This window comes from Rhinichthys klamathensis, unplaced genomic scaffold (genome assembly GCF_029890125.1).
Source record: "Rhinichthys klamathensis goyatoka isolate OS25496 unplaced genomic scaffold, OSU_Roscu_1.1 h1tg000110l_1, whole genome shotgun sequence".
In the NCBI taxonomy this organism is placed as follows: Eukaryota; Metazoa; Chordata; class Actinopteri; order Cypriniformes; family Leuciscidae; genus Rhinichthys; species Rhinichthys klamathensis.
In genome coordinates this window covers 3,420,258-3,441,824 of record NW_026606648.1, presented here as the reverse complement: position 1 = coordinate 3,441,824, position 21,567 = coordinate 3,420,258, and the positions used below count along the sequence as shown (strand labels likewise).

General features: G+C 37.8%; 1 protein-coding gene across 3 annotated transcripts in view; it reads right to left on the bottom strand.

Moving 5' to 3' along the window:
- Positions 1-21,567, bottom strand: part of pou6f2 (POU class 6 homeobox 2) — a 132,040-nt gene extending 110,473 nt beyond the window's left edge. For 2 of the 3 annotated variants that reach the window (XM_056254189.1, XM_056254191.1), the window contains exons 1-2: positions 20,817-21,567; positions 19,522-19,687 (exon numbers count right to left, since the gene is read on the bottom strand). In XM_056254189.1, coding sequence (XP_056110164.1) covers positions 19,522-19,681 — 160 coding nt within the window. In that variant the 5' untranslated portion in view covers positions 19,682-19,687; positions 20,817-21,567. Of the gene's footprint in view, positions 1-19,521; positions 20,135-20,816 lie in introns of those variants that run through there. The other variant, XM_056254190.1, reaches the window with a different exon arrangement.

Genomic DNA, 21,567 nt, shown 5'->3' with positions numbered 1-21,567 from the left:
CAAATGACAAACATCAGAGGAAAATCTCCGGTGTCAGACTCCATTATCATATGTTCACGAGCTCAATATCAAAAATGAAAAACAAAGCAGATTCCGCTTCTAATCAAAGGAGTTGCTCTGCTCCATAATTGATGAGGAGCATCGCATTGACAGAGCACATGACAATATCATATATAAATAATGCTTCCGTTACGCATTGATGCTTTTGGTGTAACTTGGCGAGTTGTGAATAATATATTGCGTCTATAAGTAAAGCAGCAAAGCGTGGCCTATTGAACCGGTGTCTTTCATTGGTTGAGTGGGGAACGCTTGATCCCTTTGCAAATAATAGTAAAGTTAACACATTTTAGTTGAACAGGCTGTGAAAGAGGAGGGGATCAATAATGAATAAATGTACAGGCCCCTCATCTCAGGGGGGTTTCGGTGTGTTTTTTTCTCCTCCTCCATGCAACAAAATTAAAAAGCTGAAGGAGGAGTGATGGGGTGTCTGGGGATTATCAACAGCGATTCACTCCCATTACCCAATCCCATTGTTCTTATGACCTGTTTATTAAAACAGCCTGCGCCTTAAGTGGATTACTCTTTGAGCGCTGAGGATATCTTTTGTCTAAAGAATTGATACGCACTCTAGCTGAGGAGAATTTTTTCCCTCAACCAAACTAAATGCCATGTACTAGCAGCCAAACTGCTAGTACTAGTTATTGTTTGAGTTTAAAAGCCTGAGGGTGTTTCGATAAACTCGCAGACAACGAGTCCTAAAGAATACGCATATATGCTTTTCAAGGTTGACAGACTTACAGCACTCGGCATCCCAAAGAAACCACTTATCAAACCGCCGAGGACCATTATGGATACTCAGCCTCGCTCACTAATTTATAAAGGTATTGATAATTGAGTGTATTTTGAAACATTCGCCCATCCTCTCACACAGCGGGCGATCATGGGCACCAACAGGCCGGTTTTCTCTGAGCTGGTCAGACAGTGTCTCATTTGTAATCTCCTCTGTGTAGCCCTATCTATAGGTTAAACACAACAGAGACCCAGGCCGACAGCAAGAGGGAGAAAACCTCACCTAGTGAGTCTGGATGTGCCAGTTCTGATAAAGTGGCTAAGATGCCAAGAGGTCAGAGTTCAACTTTTTTTTTTTTCTTTATAAAAACTTCCTCACAACAGGGGTCAGACAATGACCTCTGAATAGTTTTATGATGTTATGTAGACTGCATATATATATATATATATATATATATATATATATATATATATATATATATATATATGTTTTTTTTTTTTTAATGGCTGCCATATTTTATAAGCAGGGTGATTAGGAGTGCCTTAAAGGTGAACTAAGTAACTTTTTTACCTTAACCGAACAGCTTTGGAGTCATTGTAATGTTTATATTACTGATTTCGTGTTGAATGGTGGTCGTCTCGCACCCCCCTGGTGCCTGTGAGCCGCAAAACCACCCTTGCAACTTTGGGCCGGCGGGCCGCCGGCTTCAGTGTTAGGAAGTATCGTGTGATATCAGGTCTCGCGAGGTAACGAATTGCTTTATGGCAAAAAACAGATCTGATAAAATTCTGATAAAATGAGCATCAAACAGAAATAACCCGGCGCCGTATACATGTGCTGTTCGAGGCGCAGGGCGCGCGCAGCTCTTAAAGGGGCCATACCTTATTTCCACTCATTACAGCGTCCATCCTACTGAACAGGTAACGGTGTACAGGGGGAGGGGATCCGGCCGTGAGTGCGAGCCATCTCTGCATGAGTGCTATTCACGACAGTACAAGTACTCCACAGCGACTCTGGGGGTCACTGTTTGACAAAAACGGAATTCCTACTTAGTGCTGCTTTAACACTTACCTAATTATTTAACTCAATCTAACAACCTTGTGTTTATGCTTTACAAGCTCTGATAATGGCAATACCATCAAGAATTTCTGCAGATGTAATGGATATAATTTAATATAACAAATTAAAAATAAGAAATAATATGTGAGAAGATATTGCATAAAATCGCTATTTTGAGAAAAAAGGGACAAATTGCCAATCTGGGGTGTGTTTCCCATTCAACGATGTAACTCCTACCAGTCAAGTCAAGTCACCTTTATTTATATAGCTCTTTTTACAATACAGAGCAGCTTTACAGTGATAACAGGAAAACAATGCAACAAAGTTTGTTTGTCAGATCTAGAAACTAACCAACTAGTCACGACTGTTTCCCAAAAATAGTAGGGACATGGTTGCACCTCTATCGTTGAAACCACATTGGTTGAACAATATAGGACTGTTGTTAATGACGTCACGTGCAGGTGGAGGAGTAATACTTCTGCTAATGCATCTTTTCGAGATCTCAGAGATGCTGTTGTAACGAACATGGCACTTAATGACTCAAGAGCTGTAGTTCCAACCACGCAAGTTTGCGATGCTGTTTGCAAACTTTCATTGGAATTATGGTTTTTGGAGACACCAAATCGTTGAACTATGTTGGTAACGACAGAACTTACGACCATAGTTGGATAACAATAGTTTCGGGAAACGCGGCCCTGGTTGTTAAAGCTGGCATCATACATCAGCGTTTACGGGTCCAAAGTAACTCTCAAAAGCAAAAACCAACAGTGGTAATATACTTGTGGTATGCTGTAGTACTACTGTAATCTCCTTTTCTACATATCGAAATCTCAGGTGGCCAGACAGTGATTGGACTTTTATGAATCATTCAAATACTTGAAACTGTAGTGTACACCATGCATTTTTAAAAACGTAGCTTAAAGATGTGCTGTTAATGAAAAGTGCTCATAAATGGCTGTTGAGATAGTATTCTCACTTTAAATGGAGTAGAGACTTGGACCCAGAAACAGTATTCGATATGTCACGACTTGACCAAAGATTGTTTCAAAAGTCCAAAAGAACAGCATTTATTTGAAAAGGACTGTTTTTGTAACATTATAAATGTCTTTAATTAATCAAATGAATTAAACGCCTTCAGTTCCACTGATCTTTTGAGTGGTAAATATCCAGTGAGGTTGAACGGGCACAGCGCAATGGGTCTGCCAGGAACCAAATTGGCATTAATTGATCTCAGCTATGTTACATTTCAATGCCGAGTGAACACCCCCCACCACCCCGCCAAGGACAGCGCATGTGTTTGTTGTCATCTCGTTTAGTGCCAAATAGCTTGCAGATAGCAACACTAAATCGACACGGCTGAATTAAACAGTCATTGTCGAGGGCTCGGTTAGGGGTTGGCAATCACCCCCGCAGACATTTATGAATCAATTTTTCCTTCCATAAAAGAGGGGCTTTAACACTTTCAAAGGAAATTCGTTATGTCATAACTTCAGTGATGGTGAGAGATGCTCTTTCAGGCTATTCAGAATCGACAGCCCCCCAAACCTGATCTTAAACAACCCACACGTGTGTGTCCTCTTTGTGATCTTTCGTCTATTTATCATCTCATTCACTATCACGCGGTTAAACCAATTTGAATTACAAAGCGCACTGCAAGTGTCCCACTTGCTTTTGTGCCATCTAAAAGGCACGATGAACTGAAACAGGCCATAAATGTGTTGCGTTATCACAAAATAGAGTGCATGATATTATCTGAATTATCTATTGATCCAACCAATCCAACTGAAAGATGTTTAGTGATGTATTGATCTTCCATTGGGATCTAAAATATGACTGAGATTGAAGCCACTGTAAATACAAATCATTAAGTCTGATGCAGTGACCTCTTTGAAGCACATTAAACTGTATTGGCAAAAAGCTTATGATTTGATTCATAATTTTGCTTAGGGCACATAACACACTTTAATTTTTAAGCACTGCTGATGTATTGTTGACCACAGGATCAATCAAAGTTAAAACCCATGGAAGACAATAGATTGCATTGGTGCTACAGAGAGTTTAAAGTTTAAAGCCCTGGCCACATGACTGACAGGTCACATTTAACACAATTGTAAATCCTGTCAATAATCAACCAATTGTGTTCAAATTGTTGGGTTATTGATTTTGTTAATGTGGCAGTTGAAACCAGGGAAATAGACACAGGCGATGTTTGGGGTAGAGTACTTGCCTACTGCATATGGCACTGAACACATAGAATGGAATACTGCACATATTTATTTTTAGTAATATGTAATCATAAAGATGTCAAACAGTAGTGATAAACTGTAGTGGCTTACTTGAGGGTAATCCATGTATAATATTTATAAAAATGAGGGATGGGAGAATTTTGAATATAGTTGTATCAGCCGAAATTGGGAATATTAAATTGTGCACGCTTATATCTGATATTTTTACATTACAATTACTTTTACAGTAATCTTCACTTACAATTAAATTTTATAAACAACTTTTTTTAATTTGATAATTAAAATATGTAACATTGCTAAATGTAACCTTTAGCAAATCTCACAAAAAAATTACATTTTTCATACTATACATTATAATGTGGTGATGCCTACATTCACTTGTAGCATTTTAGTGTTTTATTGTTTATTTATTTAGATTTATTTATTTAATAAAATTATATAAAATTTCAATATAGGCCATTTATCGTTTATCGATATATTTATCGGCCACTTCACTGAAATAAATATCGGCTTTAATAATAAAAAAAACACACATATGGAAGTTCGACTCAAGTGCACTAAATTCTAGGATACATTATTTCATTGTGCTATGTTATGTATACCGCATATTTTGACAGACGTATAGCCTATCCGGGTAATCCATGTATACTGAGGATTTGTACACTATAGATATTATACATACTTTATGCTGCAAAAACAATATCAGTATAGTATTCTGAACATGGCAGTGTGACGAACTGATATAGAGAAGTCCGGAATGAATAAAACACAGAAAATGAAAAATTCAAAGCAGACATTGACAGATATAATGAGATAAATATACTGTATAAGCATTTTTCTTATCCTCTTAATGGACATGCAGGGAAATCCTAACTCTATCCTATTTCTACAATATATACATGTATCTGGTGTCAATAAATCGCACAAATTTGGTCCATCTAAAGATTATAAATCTGTATGACACAGCTTCAGCTTCTTAATCTAAACCTCCTTGTGGACAGAAGAACTCCAAAATAAACTCTCAATGAAACAGGAAGGTGCTCTTTCAACAAAAGCTCAATAAGAGGAAGCTTTCAATGCCCAAAAGCAGAAAGATTTGTTCAGAACTGCATTAGTTATATAAAATATAACATAAAATAGAAAATATACAACCATGAGGATGAATCAATGTATCTGAGAACCATAGAGAGGGAGAAACCGAGGTGAAGACAAAAATAGAGAAACGGGAGAAAAGAAGAAAACAGAATTAAAGCAAGGGGCAGAAGAAAGGGCATTTATTTTATTAAAAGAGTGATAGAAACTCAAAGAACCCATCTGTGAGAAAGGACGGATAAAAAAAGGCAAAGGAAAGGCCTGAAAAAAAAAAGGGACAGGGTGTTGATTTTGCGTGATCTGAAGATTAACACACAAACGGCCACATCTGTTGAAGAAGCCTTTCCTCTCTCTCATCCTCAGGCAATGTCAACTCGATTACCGCAGGGTTGAAAGAGACAAAGATCCATCCACATGACTCCTCATCCTTTTAGGCCCATCTGCAAAGCCAGGATGTGAGGCCAACCCTGCCTGAAGAAAATCAAACCCTTTTAGAGCGGAGACAGAAAAATGCCAGGGTCGCCATGCTTTTCACTGACGCGGAGCTCTTCCTAAATTACCTTAAGCATATTTGTGGCAAATAGGATTCCGCCTTCTGACCTCCAACATTGTCCGTCTTCGGCGTAAGGTCTCTCCTTATTTCGCCGTTTTTGTGAGGCATCTCTCTGAGTGCATCCTGTTCTCTTTTTCTATACGTGTTCTGTTCGGCTCTCATGTGGCGATTTAACACTCGCTCTCTGACTTTTTGTGAATAAGAATATTAATAGGTATTTGCTCACAATCGGGGGAAAGAAAATGAGGGACACGTTTTTCAATATTTTTTTTAACTCGTCAGAGTAGAATCCTGTAAGTCTTTGTACTAGGAAGTAAAAGCTCATTCATCTTGTATTCTCGGGTGTAGTCTGTATACTTGCGCACGTTTGCTCGTCTTTGTTGTGTAAAAGTCACAGCTTGCAGACTAGCAATGCAGAAGAAACAAAACCTAAAATAATATGGTATAATGGTATTCTCCTTCTAATTAGTCCAATTCTATGTTTCCACATCGTTCCTTTTAAAAATGGGCAATTTTGCTTGCAACCTTAAAATGTCTGTATCTTATTTCCATAAAAATATTAGTTTCCACATTTGTCATTTCTTGCAAGCGTGTCGTTTCTGTCATTGTTTATAGCGTTTACATAGAAATGCTAGTGGGGGTTTATAGGAGCCTTTGGGGGTGACAACAAGAACTCTGTGGATGGTGTTAGCAAGACGCCAGATGCCGACATGTCAAGGCCAGCACATCGCCCACTGACCCTAAGGCTGTATAGCCACACTAGTGTCCATTCCTCCCCCTAACGCAGACATCTTTCACAGGCGTCTACATACAAATACGAGTCAAATAAAATCTACCTTTTAGTACAGTATGTACACTACCATTCATAAGTTTGGGGTCAGTAAGATTTTTTTTCTTTTATTTATTCAGCAAGGATGCATTAAATTGATCAAAAGTGACAGTAAAGACACGATTATATATTACAAAAGATTTCTATTTCAAATAAATGCTGTCATATTTATATTCAATCAAAGAATCCTGAAAAAAACGTATCACGGTTTTCACAAAAAAAAATATTAAAGCAGCACAACTGTTTTCAACATTGATTATTTTTTCTTGAGCACAAAATCAGCATATTAGAATGATTTTTAAAGGATCAGGTGACACAGTAATGATGCTAAAAATTCAGCTTTGCCATCACAGAAATAAAATATATATATTCAAATAGAAAACTTTTATTTGAAATCTAATAATGTTTCACAGCATAACTTTTTTTACTGTATTTAAGTACTCACACTTGTTTTGCTCACCAGCCACTGTGGCTAGTGGTTTTTCAAAGTGACTGGCCACAATTTTGACATCGATACCATGGGGAAAAACTGCCATTTAGATATTTTGGTAACACTTTACAATAAGGTTCATTAGTTGACATTAGTTAATGTATTAACTAACATGAACTAACAATGTGTAATACATTTGTTACAGTATTTATTCATCTTTGTTAATATTAGTTATTAAAAATACAGCTATTCATTGTTTGTTCATGTTAGTTCTTAACATTTTTAAAATCAAAGGTTGTATTTGTTAACATTAGTTAATGCACTATTAACTAATGTTAACAAATACAGCCTTTGATTTTAATAACGTATTAGTAAATGTTGAAATGAATATTAACTAAGATTAATAAATGCTGAAGAAGTATTGTTCATTCTTAGTTCGAGTTAACTAAGGTAGTTAAAAGTCTGCGGGAACGAGTAAAATTATGCGCAATATGCGCAATCCTGCATAATGGATCGATATGCATCAGAAAATCTATATTTTTGCGAACACAACATTGCACGTAGTTAATTATTTCAGATGCCTTTTTAAGACTACAATTGAAAAATGTATATATTATATATAAAATTCAACCCGCCAAAGTGGCTTTTAGGAGTGACTGCGTTACATGCCACTGTTCTATTTACCCTAAGGGGGTTATCACTGCGTTCCTTCCACTTATCCATGCTAAGCTGCATGTATGGGTGGGAGTTCTTGTCCAAAACAGAACTATTCTGCCAATCCAAAATGTATGCTAATTGACATTGTCAATCATCTTTGACAATAGTGGTCCTGACAGAAATATCAATGGAAGAAAGAAAGTCATACAGGTTTAGAACGACATGAGGGTGATGACCGAAGTTTCATTTTTGGGTCACTATACCTTGAAAATCTTGCTCACCATTTACTTTCACAGAATGGAAAAGAGCAGCGTGAACATCCTGCTAAACATCTCCTTTTGTGTTCTATAGAAAGTAAGTCATAGAGGTTTTGAAAGACATTAGGGTTAATCATTTTCATTTCTGTGTGAACTACTCCTTCCACTAAAAGACACAAGAAGGTAAGGCAGTGTGGGGTTTTGAATGGAACATCTAAATAAATGTATTGATGTTCAGCAAGATCCTGAAAAAACAATATTGTAAACCTCAATTGCCTGTTAGTCTCACACTTCCTCCTCTCGTGTTCATTTCCGCATCTACACATGAGTCTCTCATCTCATCCCTCATCTCCTCCTAAGCAGTCATCTCGTTCTCTCCCAGGTCACTCGGCAGCATCAATAGACATCATCATAAACACAAGCAATCGGAGCGCGAGCGTGGCGAATCTCTCCAACTCCCCCTATGCAAGGTCATCCTCCAACCTGTCTTAGCACAAAATGAAGGTTACAGGGAAAGTCTGGAGCTTTGAAGCTCTAGAACTCCATCATGTTAGAAGAGCGACACCCTCCGTTTCTGTTCCACATATTTAAATATGACAGGAAGGATGCCTTGGAAAAAAAAATCACATTATAACTTCTGTGGATTGCTGGACGCAAACACTAGCATTCCTCTACCCCCTCATATATACGCAGTCACTCCTGGCTCTCATCTCCTCAATCTTTGGTTTCAAAGGGATGGTATAAGGCAGAAGGACAGGGGGTTATGCATTAGTACTGGTCAGTGCTCAAAGAGACTCCATCATAAATAATAAAGGGTCTGTGAAGGACATCCAGACTCTAGTTACCGGCTACGCACGGCGCTTCGCATTGTACCAGACAAACACAAGATTGTCATTTTTCATCCAACGATGACCACCCTCTCTACCCGTATGATTAGCTGACGGCTTCAATTATCCCACGCGATGGAAGCAACATACATTTCGGGAATGTTTGTGAGGGAACATTCGTCCATATCTCAGTGGAGAAGAGGACTTGCTGTACTGTTTGTGTAATTCTTTATACATTCAGAATAATAAAGCATAGCATATGGAATACACATATCATTCTTTTCTTTGAATCATTTCTAGACTGATTGTTTTTTTTTAGTCAGAAGGGAAAAACTGTACATAACTCTGATGAAAGATGAATTTAATTCATAAAGATGAACTTAATTCATCAATGATGCATTCAATTAATCAAAAGTGACAGTAATTTATCAAAAGATTTTGTATTTTAAAGAATACATTAAATAATCCTTAAAATTTTGCAGCACACCTGTTTTCAAGATTGATAATAATAGGAAATGTTTTTTGAGCAGCAAATCAGCATATTATAATGATTTCTAAAGGATCATGTGATACTGAAGACTGGAGTAATAATGCTGGAAATTCAGCTTCGCCATCATAAGAATAAAGTACATTTTAAAATATTGTAATAGAAAAAACTTCTTAAATAGTTTTTATTGTATTTTTATCAAATAAATGTTGCATTGGTGAACATACTTTCTTGAAAAAAAAAAAATATATATATATATTTATATATAGATATATATATATAGATATATATATATAACTTAACAACTCCAAACTTTTGAACAGTAGCATACATGCTGGTTTGAGCTAGGTTCAGTACTGGTTTTCATGCCAGCATATCGAATATCAACCTTGTCAACCAACATGGTCTTTCATGGTCTCTCTGATCAAGGATCAATAACAAGAACAGCCCACTGGCCCAGAGCAAGAGTTTTCAGGTAAGCTGACATTGAAAGTTCATGAATTTATTAAATTACAGCTGTATAATTTTCAGCTTGATGCAAATGTTCTTTTTCTAAAGAAAAGAAAAAATTCTGTAATATTACGAAGAGAAAAAAATGTGAAGGAAGAAATTGCTAAGAAAATTTAAAATTTAATTACAAAAAATCATCATTCGTAAATGGGGTAACAAAAAAAAGTGGGGAAAAAAAATCTTAAAAAGTTAAGAAGCCTAGTACTGACACCAGCATACCATCATCTCACACTGGGAGCCAGCGTCCAAAACACGTCTGATGTGAAGGAGAATAAGGGAAAGGGAATAATTCCAGCTCAAAATACTTTATGTGACCATGTTTTGCGTTATAGATTATGAAATATAAACATAGACACAGAAACTACACAAGATGCTGAGAGGCAGTTTGGAGATTAACTTTGAGCACGACACAAGAAACATTCACTTCAATCAGCAAATACTTGTGGGACAACCCAAAATATCTTCAATAACAGCCCTCTGTCCAATTGAGCAGAAAATCCCTTCCTCCATCCATTACAAACTTTAGATGGAAGTGCCAATTAATTTCCCCTGTCCTCGCTGACCCTACCAGCAATGTTTCTAAAACAAAAGCGGACCCAGGACCGTTCCTGCCCAAACCCCTGCACCCCTCCCCCTGCTTGAATAGCATCTTATCTGTAGCCGCTGGCGGTACAGACGCATTAGCGAGTGGATTACACATGCTTGGTAGGCATGCATTAGGGAGATGGGGGCAGATCCCAGCTCAAAGCAGCCAACTAAAGGCCCAAGCCTGCCCTATAATGAGATCTAACTCCTGAGGAGAGGCACTCGGGGCTAGTGCGCTCTATTTAAAGAGGGCCAGCCTCATTTAAAAGACTGTGTCTGTGTCACTTTATTACTTAACCTGAGTGAGGCACATCAAGGCCCTTTTGCATTAGCACCGAACCCCCTCCCCACTATTTTAAGCTAAGCTGATTACACAAACATAATGTGTGTGTGTTTTTTTTATTTGGGAGGCCTTAGAGGGAGTATAAGAGGCTAATGTCTATGTGCATGCACATCTATGTGTACAAACAAGGCCGAAAAAAGGACTAGGACAAGCTACTAATGTGTTTTGCTCGTGGCTATCAATTAAAATACATTAATCTATGGCTCCAGGTTGACTTTTAGACACTCAGCGTTACTTTTAAATGACGATTGGTTGTCAAAAAACACCAGCTCAGCTTAAAGTACAATTTCCCGACTCAAAATGTTGCGCGTTCCAGTTGAATGGTACGTTCGTCTCTTAAAGAACACTGCATTGAGTCATAAACCTTCTCCCCCTTTTCTTGTCTACAACAGATACATTTTCCTCTCAAACTCCCCCTCAATTACACAAATCAATACACATTTCTTTTATCTTTTCGTGCCTTTTTTCCCCTCCCATTCTCCCCGCTGAAGGTGACCCCTGGGCTGGAACGTGTCCTCCATTTCGGCGGAATCGGTATAAGTGCTGGCCATTTGGCGTGGACGTTAAGTGTATGAAATGAGTGGCCCTGTCTCTCTCTGGTCCTCTCCTCATGACAGGCTGATGATAGAAGCGTCACATCCTGGGCCCGAATAAAATGCAAACTGACAAGAGACGAGGCTTTGGTGGCTGAATATAATGCCGGATTGTGCCTCCGAGTGCCTTATTATCATGTCTTGGGATGCTGGAGAGGAGGCGGGTCTCTTAGAAAAGAGTAGACAGCCACTGTACACACACACACACACAACCCATATCACAAGTGAGAGCGAAAAAACAGGAGTTTGGCCTCCTAACCACTGCTTTTGCAGCTAATGTACCTTACAATAAATAGGGATGGGGTTGTTGGGGATGTTTACGTGTGATAGCTGTAGTGAAACCTGGAGAAATTAGCTTTTTAAAAAGCGGGGGAGGTCGAAAAACATTGGGAGTTGAAAGTGAGAGGGAGATGTTATTCTGGAGTCGACGGCCTAAAATTGAGTCATAATCCCATTCCGAGCGACACAAAAGGGGTTTTAAGCAGACTGTATAAACACACGGTTGAGAATGAATCTGCTTCTTTTCTCATAAAACACCACCTGAGCGGGACAGATGAATCGATCAATGGTTTTCAAACGCAAAAAGAGCTGGATCATAAGACATTTTAGAACAATGTTTCACTTTTTTGGTACTTGTTTTTGAGTGGACACTATTTGAACAAAAAGGGCCGTCATTTAAAAGTACCTGTTTTATATATACAGTCAAACCAAAAATTATCCAGATATCGTTTTTGATATTGACACCATAGTACATTTATGTAAGTGAGGATAGCAAAATAAAGTAAACTGTGACATATTATACCCAAAAATTCTTAAAACCAGTAAAATTTATAAAAAATTGTGACCAAAAATTATTCAGACACTTCGACCTGACCATGTTTTGCTTAAGTGTTTTTTCATTAGTTTCTAATGCGACCTTTTTACACCACAGACTTAACAAAATTAACCATTGTTTGGTAATTGGTTGACCTACAGTAAATTGGCATTATCTAATTGTGTACTTAAATTTATAACAGCTGACAGTTATTCAACCTAATTCATTTGTGAGACAGTCTAACAGAATTCTTGTCATATTTTATTACCATTTTCTAAACTATAGCGAATAAACTGTGATAATGTGAGAAATGTTGAAGGTGTCTGAATACATTTTGGTTTGACTGTATATATAAAACACATTTCTTTCATCATCACCTCTCAGTAGTGTAAAATAAAACACAATTCCATTTAGTTACATTCAGTTTAAATCTACACCACAAAAAAAAGTCACAGCATTTGTTCAATCATCTATTTCGCTCTATTGTCCTCACAACAAACTCCCATCATGCTTGCTTTGGGAGCTTCGGTGAAGTTAACATCTTGATAAAACCCACAGAATGTTCCCATCATATTCTCCATCTTTTCTCTCTGCGGCCCTTTATACTCCTGTAGAATGCCCCCCTCCTCCTCTCCTCTCCTCTCAACATTTTAAAGCAAATGTCAAGGCCAGTCTTTTGTCGGCCGTCACACGTATGTGTTTGTGTGGAAATTAGACTGCACATTTGTCCATACATGCACAAGTGATTCTTTGATGTGTCCCTTTATGCTGAATTTTTCATTGAAAAACATCTAGGCGGCATTCTTGTTATCATCACCTATTATACACTTAATCGGTGTTGAAAATCAGCCAAGGAAAGGTATGAAAAGAAGCTTTTTAATTTCCTCATCCTCTTGATCTGATCTTTTTAAACAGGCGATGCAAAAGCTCACTCAATGCCGCTGTGCTCGGGCGTATCAATTGAGTTGTTAGACATATGTATTTCACTTCTATGACCTTTAAACATACAGAACCTCCTCAGAGGGCAGCAGTAGATGATTTAATCTAACAATGTCTAGCAAAAGGAAATAAATCACTTCAGCATAAATTGACATATGGAGAAAAACACAGCCTCTTGAATGGTCAATATGAAGCTTTAAAAATTGAGATCCATCTAGTATGTTGAATGCAGATAATGTAGATCCAACAGCAGGTGACTTTAAATCAAGTTTAGTGTATTTTTTTTTTATTTAAACCACACAACATGGTTAAATTATTATAATTAATTTAATGTATTTTTTGTGCTTTAAATTTTTACTGTGTATATATATATATATATATTAGGGGTGTAACGGTACACAAACATGACGGATTCAGTACGGGTTCGGTACAACAGGGGGGAGAAAACTAAACATAAAATTATAAAAATTCCATCTTTTGATTCTTTCTAAACTGAGGGGGGTTGAACAAATGTGTCTCTGTATTTTAATAATTCAATTATAATTCAATTTTTCTTAAGGATAGAAATATCTATCTTAGCTAATGCTTAGCTAATATCTACATAGGGAGCCCTTACTTACACATTAGTATAATATTAAAGGTAAACAAACAACAGAGCCCAAATTATTAAATAATTCAGTTACTATTTATTTTTAGATATAATAATCAACACTCAAATTAATAAAAATAAAAGAAAAACAGGTAAATTAAACATAAGGCAGGTGTTGCATTAACTTCTAAATCTAATTATAAAGTTAATTTTCTACTCCAATTACTTTTTGAAATATAATCATTTACACAGTGGCTGTCAACTTGTTTTCATAACAAATGTATTTAAACGTACATTAAATAATCAAGACATTACCAACAAGGTTAAGTAAATATAATAAATAGGCTAATATAGTGCATATACAAAATGCTTCTCTCTAGAGTTCATTTCTCAAGCGAACTAACATGGTCAACACTAAATGCCTGAAGTAAATGTAATGCTACGTGAGATGATATTCTCAAACTGTTTTATTGATATCTTTCCTCAGTTGAAACACTGGTTGAGAGATGTAAAAATATTAGGGCTGGGCAACGATTAATCGCATCCAAAATAAAAGTTTGTGTTTACATAATAAATGTGTGTGTGCTGTGTATAATTATTTAGTATATATAAATACACACACATGCATTTATATATTTAAGAAAATTTTATTATTTATATATAACATATTTATATTTATATATCATTATTTTGGATGCGATTAATCGTTGCTCAGCCCTAAAAAATATAGATCGATCTTCTTCAGCGCTTTTTACTGGTAGCAAACAGCGTTGGAGTACCGTGCGCGCCCCCTTCTGGATCGGAGTGTGGATCGCCTTTGATTGACTGTATGCACTAAACCGTGACGTCCGTACCGTACAGTTCGGGACGAATACATGTACCGTTTCACCCCTTATATATATATATATATATATATATATACACTCACCGGCCACTTTATTAGGTACCCCATGCTAGTAACGGGTTGGACCCCCTTTTGCCTTCAGAACTGCCTCAATTCTTCGTGGCATAGATTCAACAAGGTGCTGGAAGCATTCCTCAGGGAGTTTGGTCCATATTGACATGATGGCATCGCACAGTTGCCGCAGATTTGTCGGCTGCACATCCATGATGCGAATCTCCCGTTCCACCACATCCCAAAGATGCTCTATTGGGTTGAGATCTGGTGACTGTGGAGGCCATTTTAGTACAGTGAACTCATTGTCATGTTCAAGAAACCAATTTGAAATGATTAGAGCTTTGTGACATGGTGGAAGTAGCCATCAGAGGATGGGTACATGGTGGCCATAAAGGGATGGACATGGTCAGAAACAATGCTCAGGTAGGCCGTGGCATTTAAACGATGCCCAATTGGCACTAAGGGGCCTAAAGTGTGCCAGGAAAACATCCCCCACACCATTACACCACCACCACCAGCCTGCACAGTGGTAACAAGGCATGATGGTTCCATGTTCTCATTCTGTTTACGCCAAATTCTGACTCTAACATCTGAATGTCTCAACAGAAATCGAGACTCATCAGACCAGGCAACATTTTTCCAGTCTTCAACTGTTCAATTTTGGTGAGCTCTTGCAAATTGTAGCCTCTTTTTCCTATTTGTAGTGGAGATGAGTGGTACCCGGTGGAGTCTTCTGCTGTTGTAGCCCATCCGCCTCAAGGTTGTGCGTGTTGTGGCTTCACAAATGCTTTGCTGCATACCTCGGTTGTAACGAGTGGTTATTTCAGTCACTGTTGCCCTTCTATCAGCTCGAACCAGTCTGGCCATTCTCCTCTGACCTCTGGCATCAACAAGGCATTTCCGCCCACAGAACTGCCGCTCACTGGATGTTTTTTCTTTTTCGGACCATTCTCTGTAAACCCTAGAGATGGTTGTGCGTGAAAATCCCAGTAGATTAGCAGTTTCTGAAATACTCAGACCAGCCCTTCTGGCACCAACAATCATGCCACGTTCAAAGTCACTCAAATCACCTTTCTTCCCCATACTGATGCTCAGTTTGAACTGCAGGAGATTGTCTTGACCATGTCTACATGCCTAAATGCACTGAGTTGCCGCCATGTGATTGGCTGCTTAGAAATTAAGTGTTAACGAGCAGTTGGACAGGTGTACCTAATAAAGTGGCCGGTGAGTGTGTATATATATATATATATATATATATATTTTTTTTTTTTTATAAAATTTGTTGGCAAAAAGTAATTTTACATATTTAATAACAAATACAAAAAAAGACAATTTATTAAACAAATGAAACAAAAAAGTACCAAAGAAGCACACCAAAGTTCAAATAAAAAGAAAAAAAAACAATATCAACTGCACTTCTTTTTCCTGTTATTTCTCATCTTTCCTTCTCAATTCTCTCTGTAACCAAACTACAATGACCTTTCAGACATTTCACTGATGGACAACTGTGCCCAAGGACAGATTCAGCCGTGCCCGTTTGCCCCGAGCAGCCCCCTGGCACTGCCCACGGCCCCTGCCAGGTGTGCCTCTCACGGGGCAAGAAAAGAGCAAGGGATGCTCCATTTGGTGGCCTTAAAAAGAAAGGGTCATATTTTTTTAAATAATGTTAAACCTAGGCTGACCAGATGCTAAAAAATAAGAAATGTATTCATTCAGTAAAAAAGGTCTGAAAAAGAATGCGCCTACATCAAAATGTTTGTGCGTGCGTATGTTTGTGTAAGCGTGCAAAAAAAAAAAAGTGAGATTTTTACAAAAAAGGGTTAGATTGACAGATAGACAATGAGCTGTAAAGCTGAGCGTAAAGAGAAAAAGCAACAAGCAAACAAAAGCAGGTTTGATGCTTATTAAAGAAAATTGTAACACTGGCATTATGAAACAGTAACTGGGCTTTTCTTGCCTTGGGATATTCTAAAAAATTCATCAGACTGACAGCGGGAACCACAAGACTGATCAGGGCCTGACAGAGAGGTTCGGACGGGGATCAGACACAAACGCCCCCCCTTGCCCAAACCCCCCCACCCCCAACTCCCCAAATCAAATCAGCAAAAAGACCCGCCGTGGTGACACACCATCACCGTGGTGACAGCCTACACTTCGCCCGCCCGCAGTCCCGCTCTCAAATCCATTCTCTCCAAAAAATTCTGTCTACCGCGTTCTAAACTATGCGCCCCACGCAAACACACACATACACTCTTGTTATGTGCGTTTGGTGCACATAAGGGGGTAGCCGATGTTTGATGTATAATTCATCTCAAAACACCAAGCAATACTCTTTATTCTGTTCTTTTAATGTCTAATGTAACACAGCTTCAGTGATAGCTCAAACCGGACTGTAATGAGGACCGAGTACCTGAGCCAGTTCATCAAAAGCAAGGTTATTATAGAATAAAAAAAAAAACCAATGTGAATTCAGCTTCATAATTCATCATTACGACCTCAGAAAGAAAAAAAAAATACTCATTTAAACCTGACATTATTTTTCTACATTAAATATATTGATTGCAATAATCAACAAATGCAACATTCTAATAAAACGTTAATTATTTAACTTATTAATAACTTAACAAAATGGAAAATTATATATTTCTGTAACAACCTACAGAGGATATGGTGAAAAATGAATAGCTTGGATTTTAATGTAGATATAAAAAGTTTTTTTCTAATCAGGTAAGTGGCAGGGGGTCCAAATCTATTGTCATTAATGTAATACTGTTAGTTCTAACATAGAGAGCAATAGAAAAGCTCCCTACGGGCATCAGTCAGTCTAACTGTGAACACAGACAAGAGGGAGATGCAGTCACAGCTACTGAATATCAAACCTAGAGCACAGAATCCACCCTGTCTGACTTTACATTGTATCAACTAAAATCAAATATAAAGCTTTAGAAATGTCAATGTGATAAATTGCCAGGAATTATTACAGAGATGAATGCAAGTAACAGCAGAACACGTTCAAGGCTGAGTGCAAAACACTTCTATAGCCTATAAGTGTTCTGAGGAGGTCACTTTACTGGCTGGATGGTCAATAAAGAAGTTATTTTTTAGCTCGTTTTTATGCATGGGCCCTTTAACATTTGTTTGAAATATTTTAATGCATCTTTGAGAACATATTGACTCACTTTCATTAATGTAATTTTCTAATGAAATGCATATTGCAAATGTTCTAGTGGAGTGCATGTTCGCACTTGTCAATAAAAGTGCATTCATCAGTAAGAATAAATTGTTTGTAATGAATTCAGAATTATGCACATAAATTAAATATATAAGCACAACAGAAAATGTCTTGATTTCTTTAAGGTAGAAGAGATTATAGAGCAGGAAAGGACAGACACATGCAAGAAAAAACTAAAAGTTATGAAATTCCTGTGTAGTGCATGCTACTTTAGGAAATGAAATATAAGGGTGAGTGTCTAAAAAAAAAATTTAAGGTGATGTTTGGAGTCTATAAACTAAATAGCACGATTTTAAACTGAGAAAATTGTAGGTTGATTCTGAATGGTTTCTGACTTCTATTCAAATTGAAAAATTTAAATCTGTCTGAAAGAAGCCAGCAGCAAGGTTACTACACGAGTCTTAAAAAGTATCATTAACGTTTCAAAATTGACAATCACAGCAAACAGTCCATCAATGCACGCTCAATCCAAAGGGCTGGAAACCAGTCTTTCACACACTACATCACTGCTGAGCAGTGGAAGGATTCGAAAGGCTTTTTTTCTGTAACACAAGGTCTGAGCAAATATCCTGACCGCAAGATACATCAAATTTTAACATAATGCTGAAGAGCACATTATATTAGGATGTTAATTATATCCAACATGTTAAGATTTTTCAAATATATTTCGTCAGCGCTCATCAAATATGCCAAAATTCGATAAAGTATGCTCAATACTCAGAAAGCATAATTAAAAAGCCTGTTTAATGTTTAAAATAATTTTGTTTTCATGTTTTTCATGAATTTTGTTTTCATGAATGAGATTCGTGTTTTTAAATTAAACCTCATTTAGCATATTAACAATTTTAAACTTCTGAAATAGTATTGCACTGAAACAGATATGTTCATATAAGTATACATATACATAATAATATTATTAGTAATAATTATATAGTAATACGATATTAGTAATAAAATTATAATATTCACCGTATCAATTTATTATTATTATTATTATTATCATCAATATTGTTATGACGACAACGTCACTTTTGAATGTTTGCGGTGTCTTTTAAAGAGATTCAGGGTATAAGTTGCTCCTCATCAAGAATATACCATTCAGTCTGCTTAGATGTGAACTCCTCATGAGGCCGTGGAGCCACAACAATCACATTTCTCTCCCTCAGGCCTCTTCACTTTCTCTCATTTTATCTTCAGCCTAAGCCGAGGAGATCTCAAATGTGAAGAAATGTCACCCTGTGTGACAGATGAGTGTGTGCGCGAGGGTGTGTGTGCGTGTACATTATACGTCTCCTGTTGCCTATTTGCCCCAGATTCTGTCACATTTTTCTGCTTTATGAACACCAACAAAAAAACTGGTCCCCACATACCGCATGGCTGCACCCCACCAGCGTCACAGGAAAAGGACACTTCCTCCACAAGCTTTCCACAGTGGAAATTTGACAGATCGGACGGTAAAACGCGTTATGAAATATCAACTACTCAAACACACGGAGAAAACTTGAAGAACAACTTCATTTGGACTTTCTAAACATTCACACTCAATAGAAACGATATGTTACAAACAAACTTAAATCTAAGGAATTATGAGACATAATTCGAGGTCATTTCAAAACGAATAAGAGACACAATACACTTGAACCACAACTTTCACCTGCTCTGTTCCAGCACTTTCTACCACAACATCTCGCAGACACAAACAAACAAACACACTCGTCGGTGTTAAGTTCCCCCGCACATGACCCCGGGGTGTCAGTCACAATAACAAGGACGATGAAGGCTGGGACTCACCATACATCTTCTCTTCCGAGTCTGTGTCAGCTGACAGGAGCAAGGGCTCATCGTTGAGATCGCTGTCCGGGCTGGCCGCTTTGTCGTCATCCCGCAGCTCGCAGGCGTCCATATCGGCACGCAGGGGGAGCAGCGGTTTGCTCAGCTGCCCTGTGATCATCGGATCCTGGAGGAAGGATCAGGTCGGGAGGACAATGAGGGGGGAAAAAGGCAAAAGAAGTGATGTTAGCTTTGGTACGCACTGGTTCACTCTCACTGGGTCTCACGCACACACATGTCCGTTCATTTCCTCGCTTTCGGTCTCTCTCTCTTTGCTTTCTGAAACTCGCCACCTCTTCTAACACTCTCAGTGGTAGCGCTTGCTCTCTCTCTCTTTCTTTTTTTTTTTTTTTTGAGGGTACTCTGGCTGTTGCTACTGGCTGTAGCGCTGAAGAGCTCTTGTGGATGGCAGAAATTTGAAAAGATTTTGGTTAAAAATGCTCCACTTGTCAAATGACTCATTTTCACGAGTATCACCCAAGAGCCATCAGCGTTAAAATAGAACACTTAAGTTACATATAAATGTGGCACATTTGTTAAGCAAAAAAAGTGTTTTGTTTTAATTAACAAAACTTTTTGCACTTAACAGTAAGAATGCAAATAAGAGTTAAAATGTTGATTTTCTTAACCTATTTGTGGTTGCCAATAATATATATATTTGAGAAAGAATCAGAAACACTTAATCGAGAATGTAATGGCCCACTTTAGTCAACTTTGATTTACATATTCTCTCAATATTCACAGATTGTTCTCACCCAATCCGTTTGTTGAATGGAAGAGCAATTTTGTGATGTTTTATTTTAAGTATTAACCCTAGAGTTCTTTTGAATAACTTATCGTTAAATACACACAATAAATACAATAAAGATATCTAAATAAAAATTAAGGTTTAGGGTCCAATTCTCACGATTAACTAACTATTAACAGTTACTTTTGCCTTAATAAACTCCTAACTGATGCTTATTAATAGTTAGTAAGGTAGTTGTTAAGTTTAGATATGGGTAGGATTAAGGGATGTAGAATATGGTCATGCAAAATAATGCAATATGTCCTTTATAAGTACTAATAAACAGCCAATATGCTAGCAATATTAATGCTAATAAGCAACTAGTTAATAGTGAGAATTGGACCCTAAACTAAAGTGTTACCAAAATTAAAGACAATTTAAGTAAAGAGTTCAATAAATAAATAGAATAAGTAAAGTTTAAATCAATAGACAGAAGCGAGAAAAAGTTCTACGACAACATGAAACTTACCAGAAAGGTGCTTCCAGATGAAAGAGAAAAATATTAGAATTTTTTACGCTCCAATAATCTTACTTTGCTAAAATCCAAGAGCAGTTAGAGCATGCCAGAGTGTGATGCGAGATCAGTCAGTGCATGCTTGTCACAAAGCCCAAAAACCAGTGTGGATAACGCAAATACATCAAGTGAGCACTGCTGGTGCAAGCCTGGGATTGCCTCTGGAGACTTGCTCGAGATGTCACCTCCACTCTCTCTCTCTCTCTCTCTCTCTCTCTCTCTCTCGTGCGCTTCAGAAGTACCTCCCCCCACACCTTCTGATGGTGAGACGCACAAACAAATGTGCAGACATGGGGAGGGCAAAAAAAGCTGCTTTTCTCTTTTCACGCTCCCTTATTTATAGAGTCGTTTCTGTCCAAATGAGTCAGAGACGGGGGCCAGATGACCAGTTTGGATCGAGCCTTGCGGGGAACGGAGGAAATCAAGCGCCATCACGGGACTTCTGCCCCCCTTAATTCTGCCCCACCTCAGGAGGGTCGATGAATGGCAGCCCGTGGGGCTTCTGTTAATGTGCTTATCAGATGGAGTGCATGAGAGTTTGATATGACACATGATAATCTATGAAAATGTAAATCAATAGGAATAGTTTAAGCTGTCATTTGCGGTGCGGCCCGCTTGGTCAATACTCATATGCTTTGCAACAATGTCTCTTGTCATCGCTTCACTGGAGTTTTTCCTCAGTGCACTTATGCACAAGCGACTCACC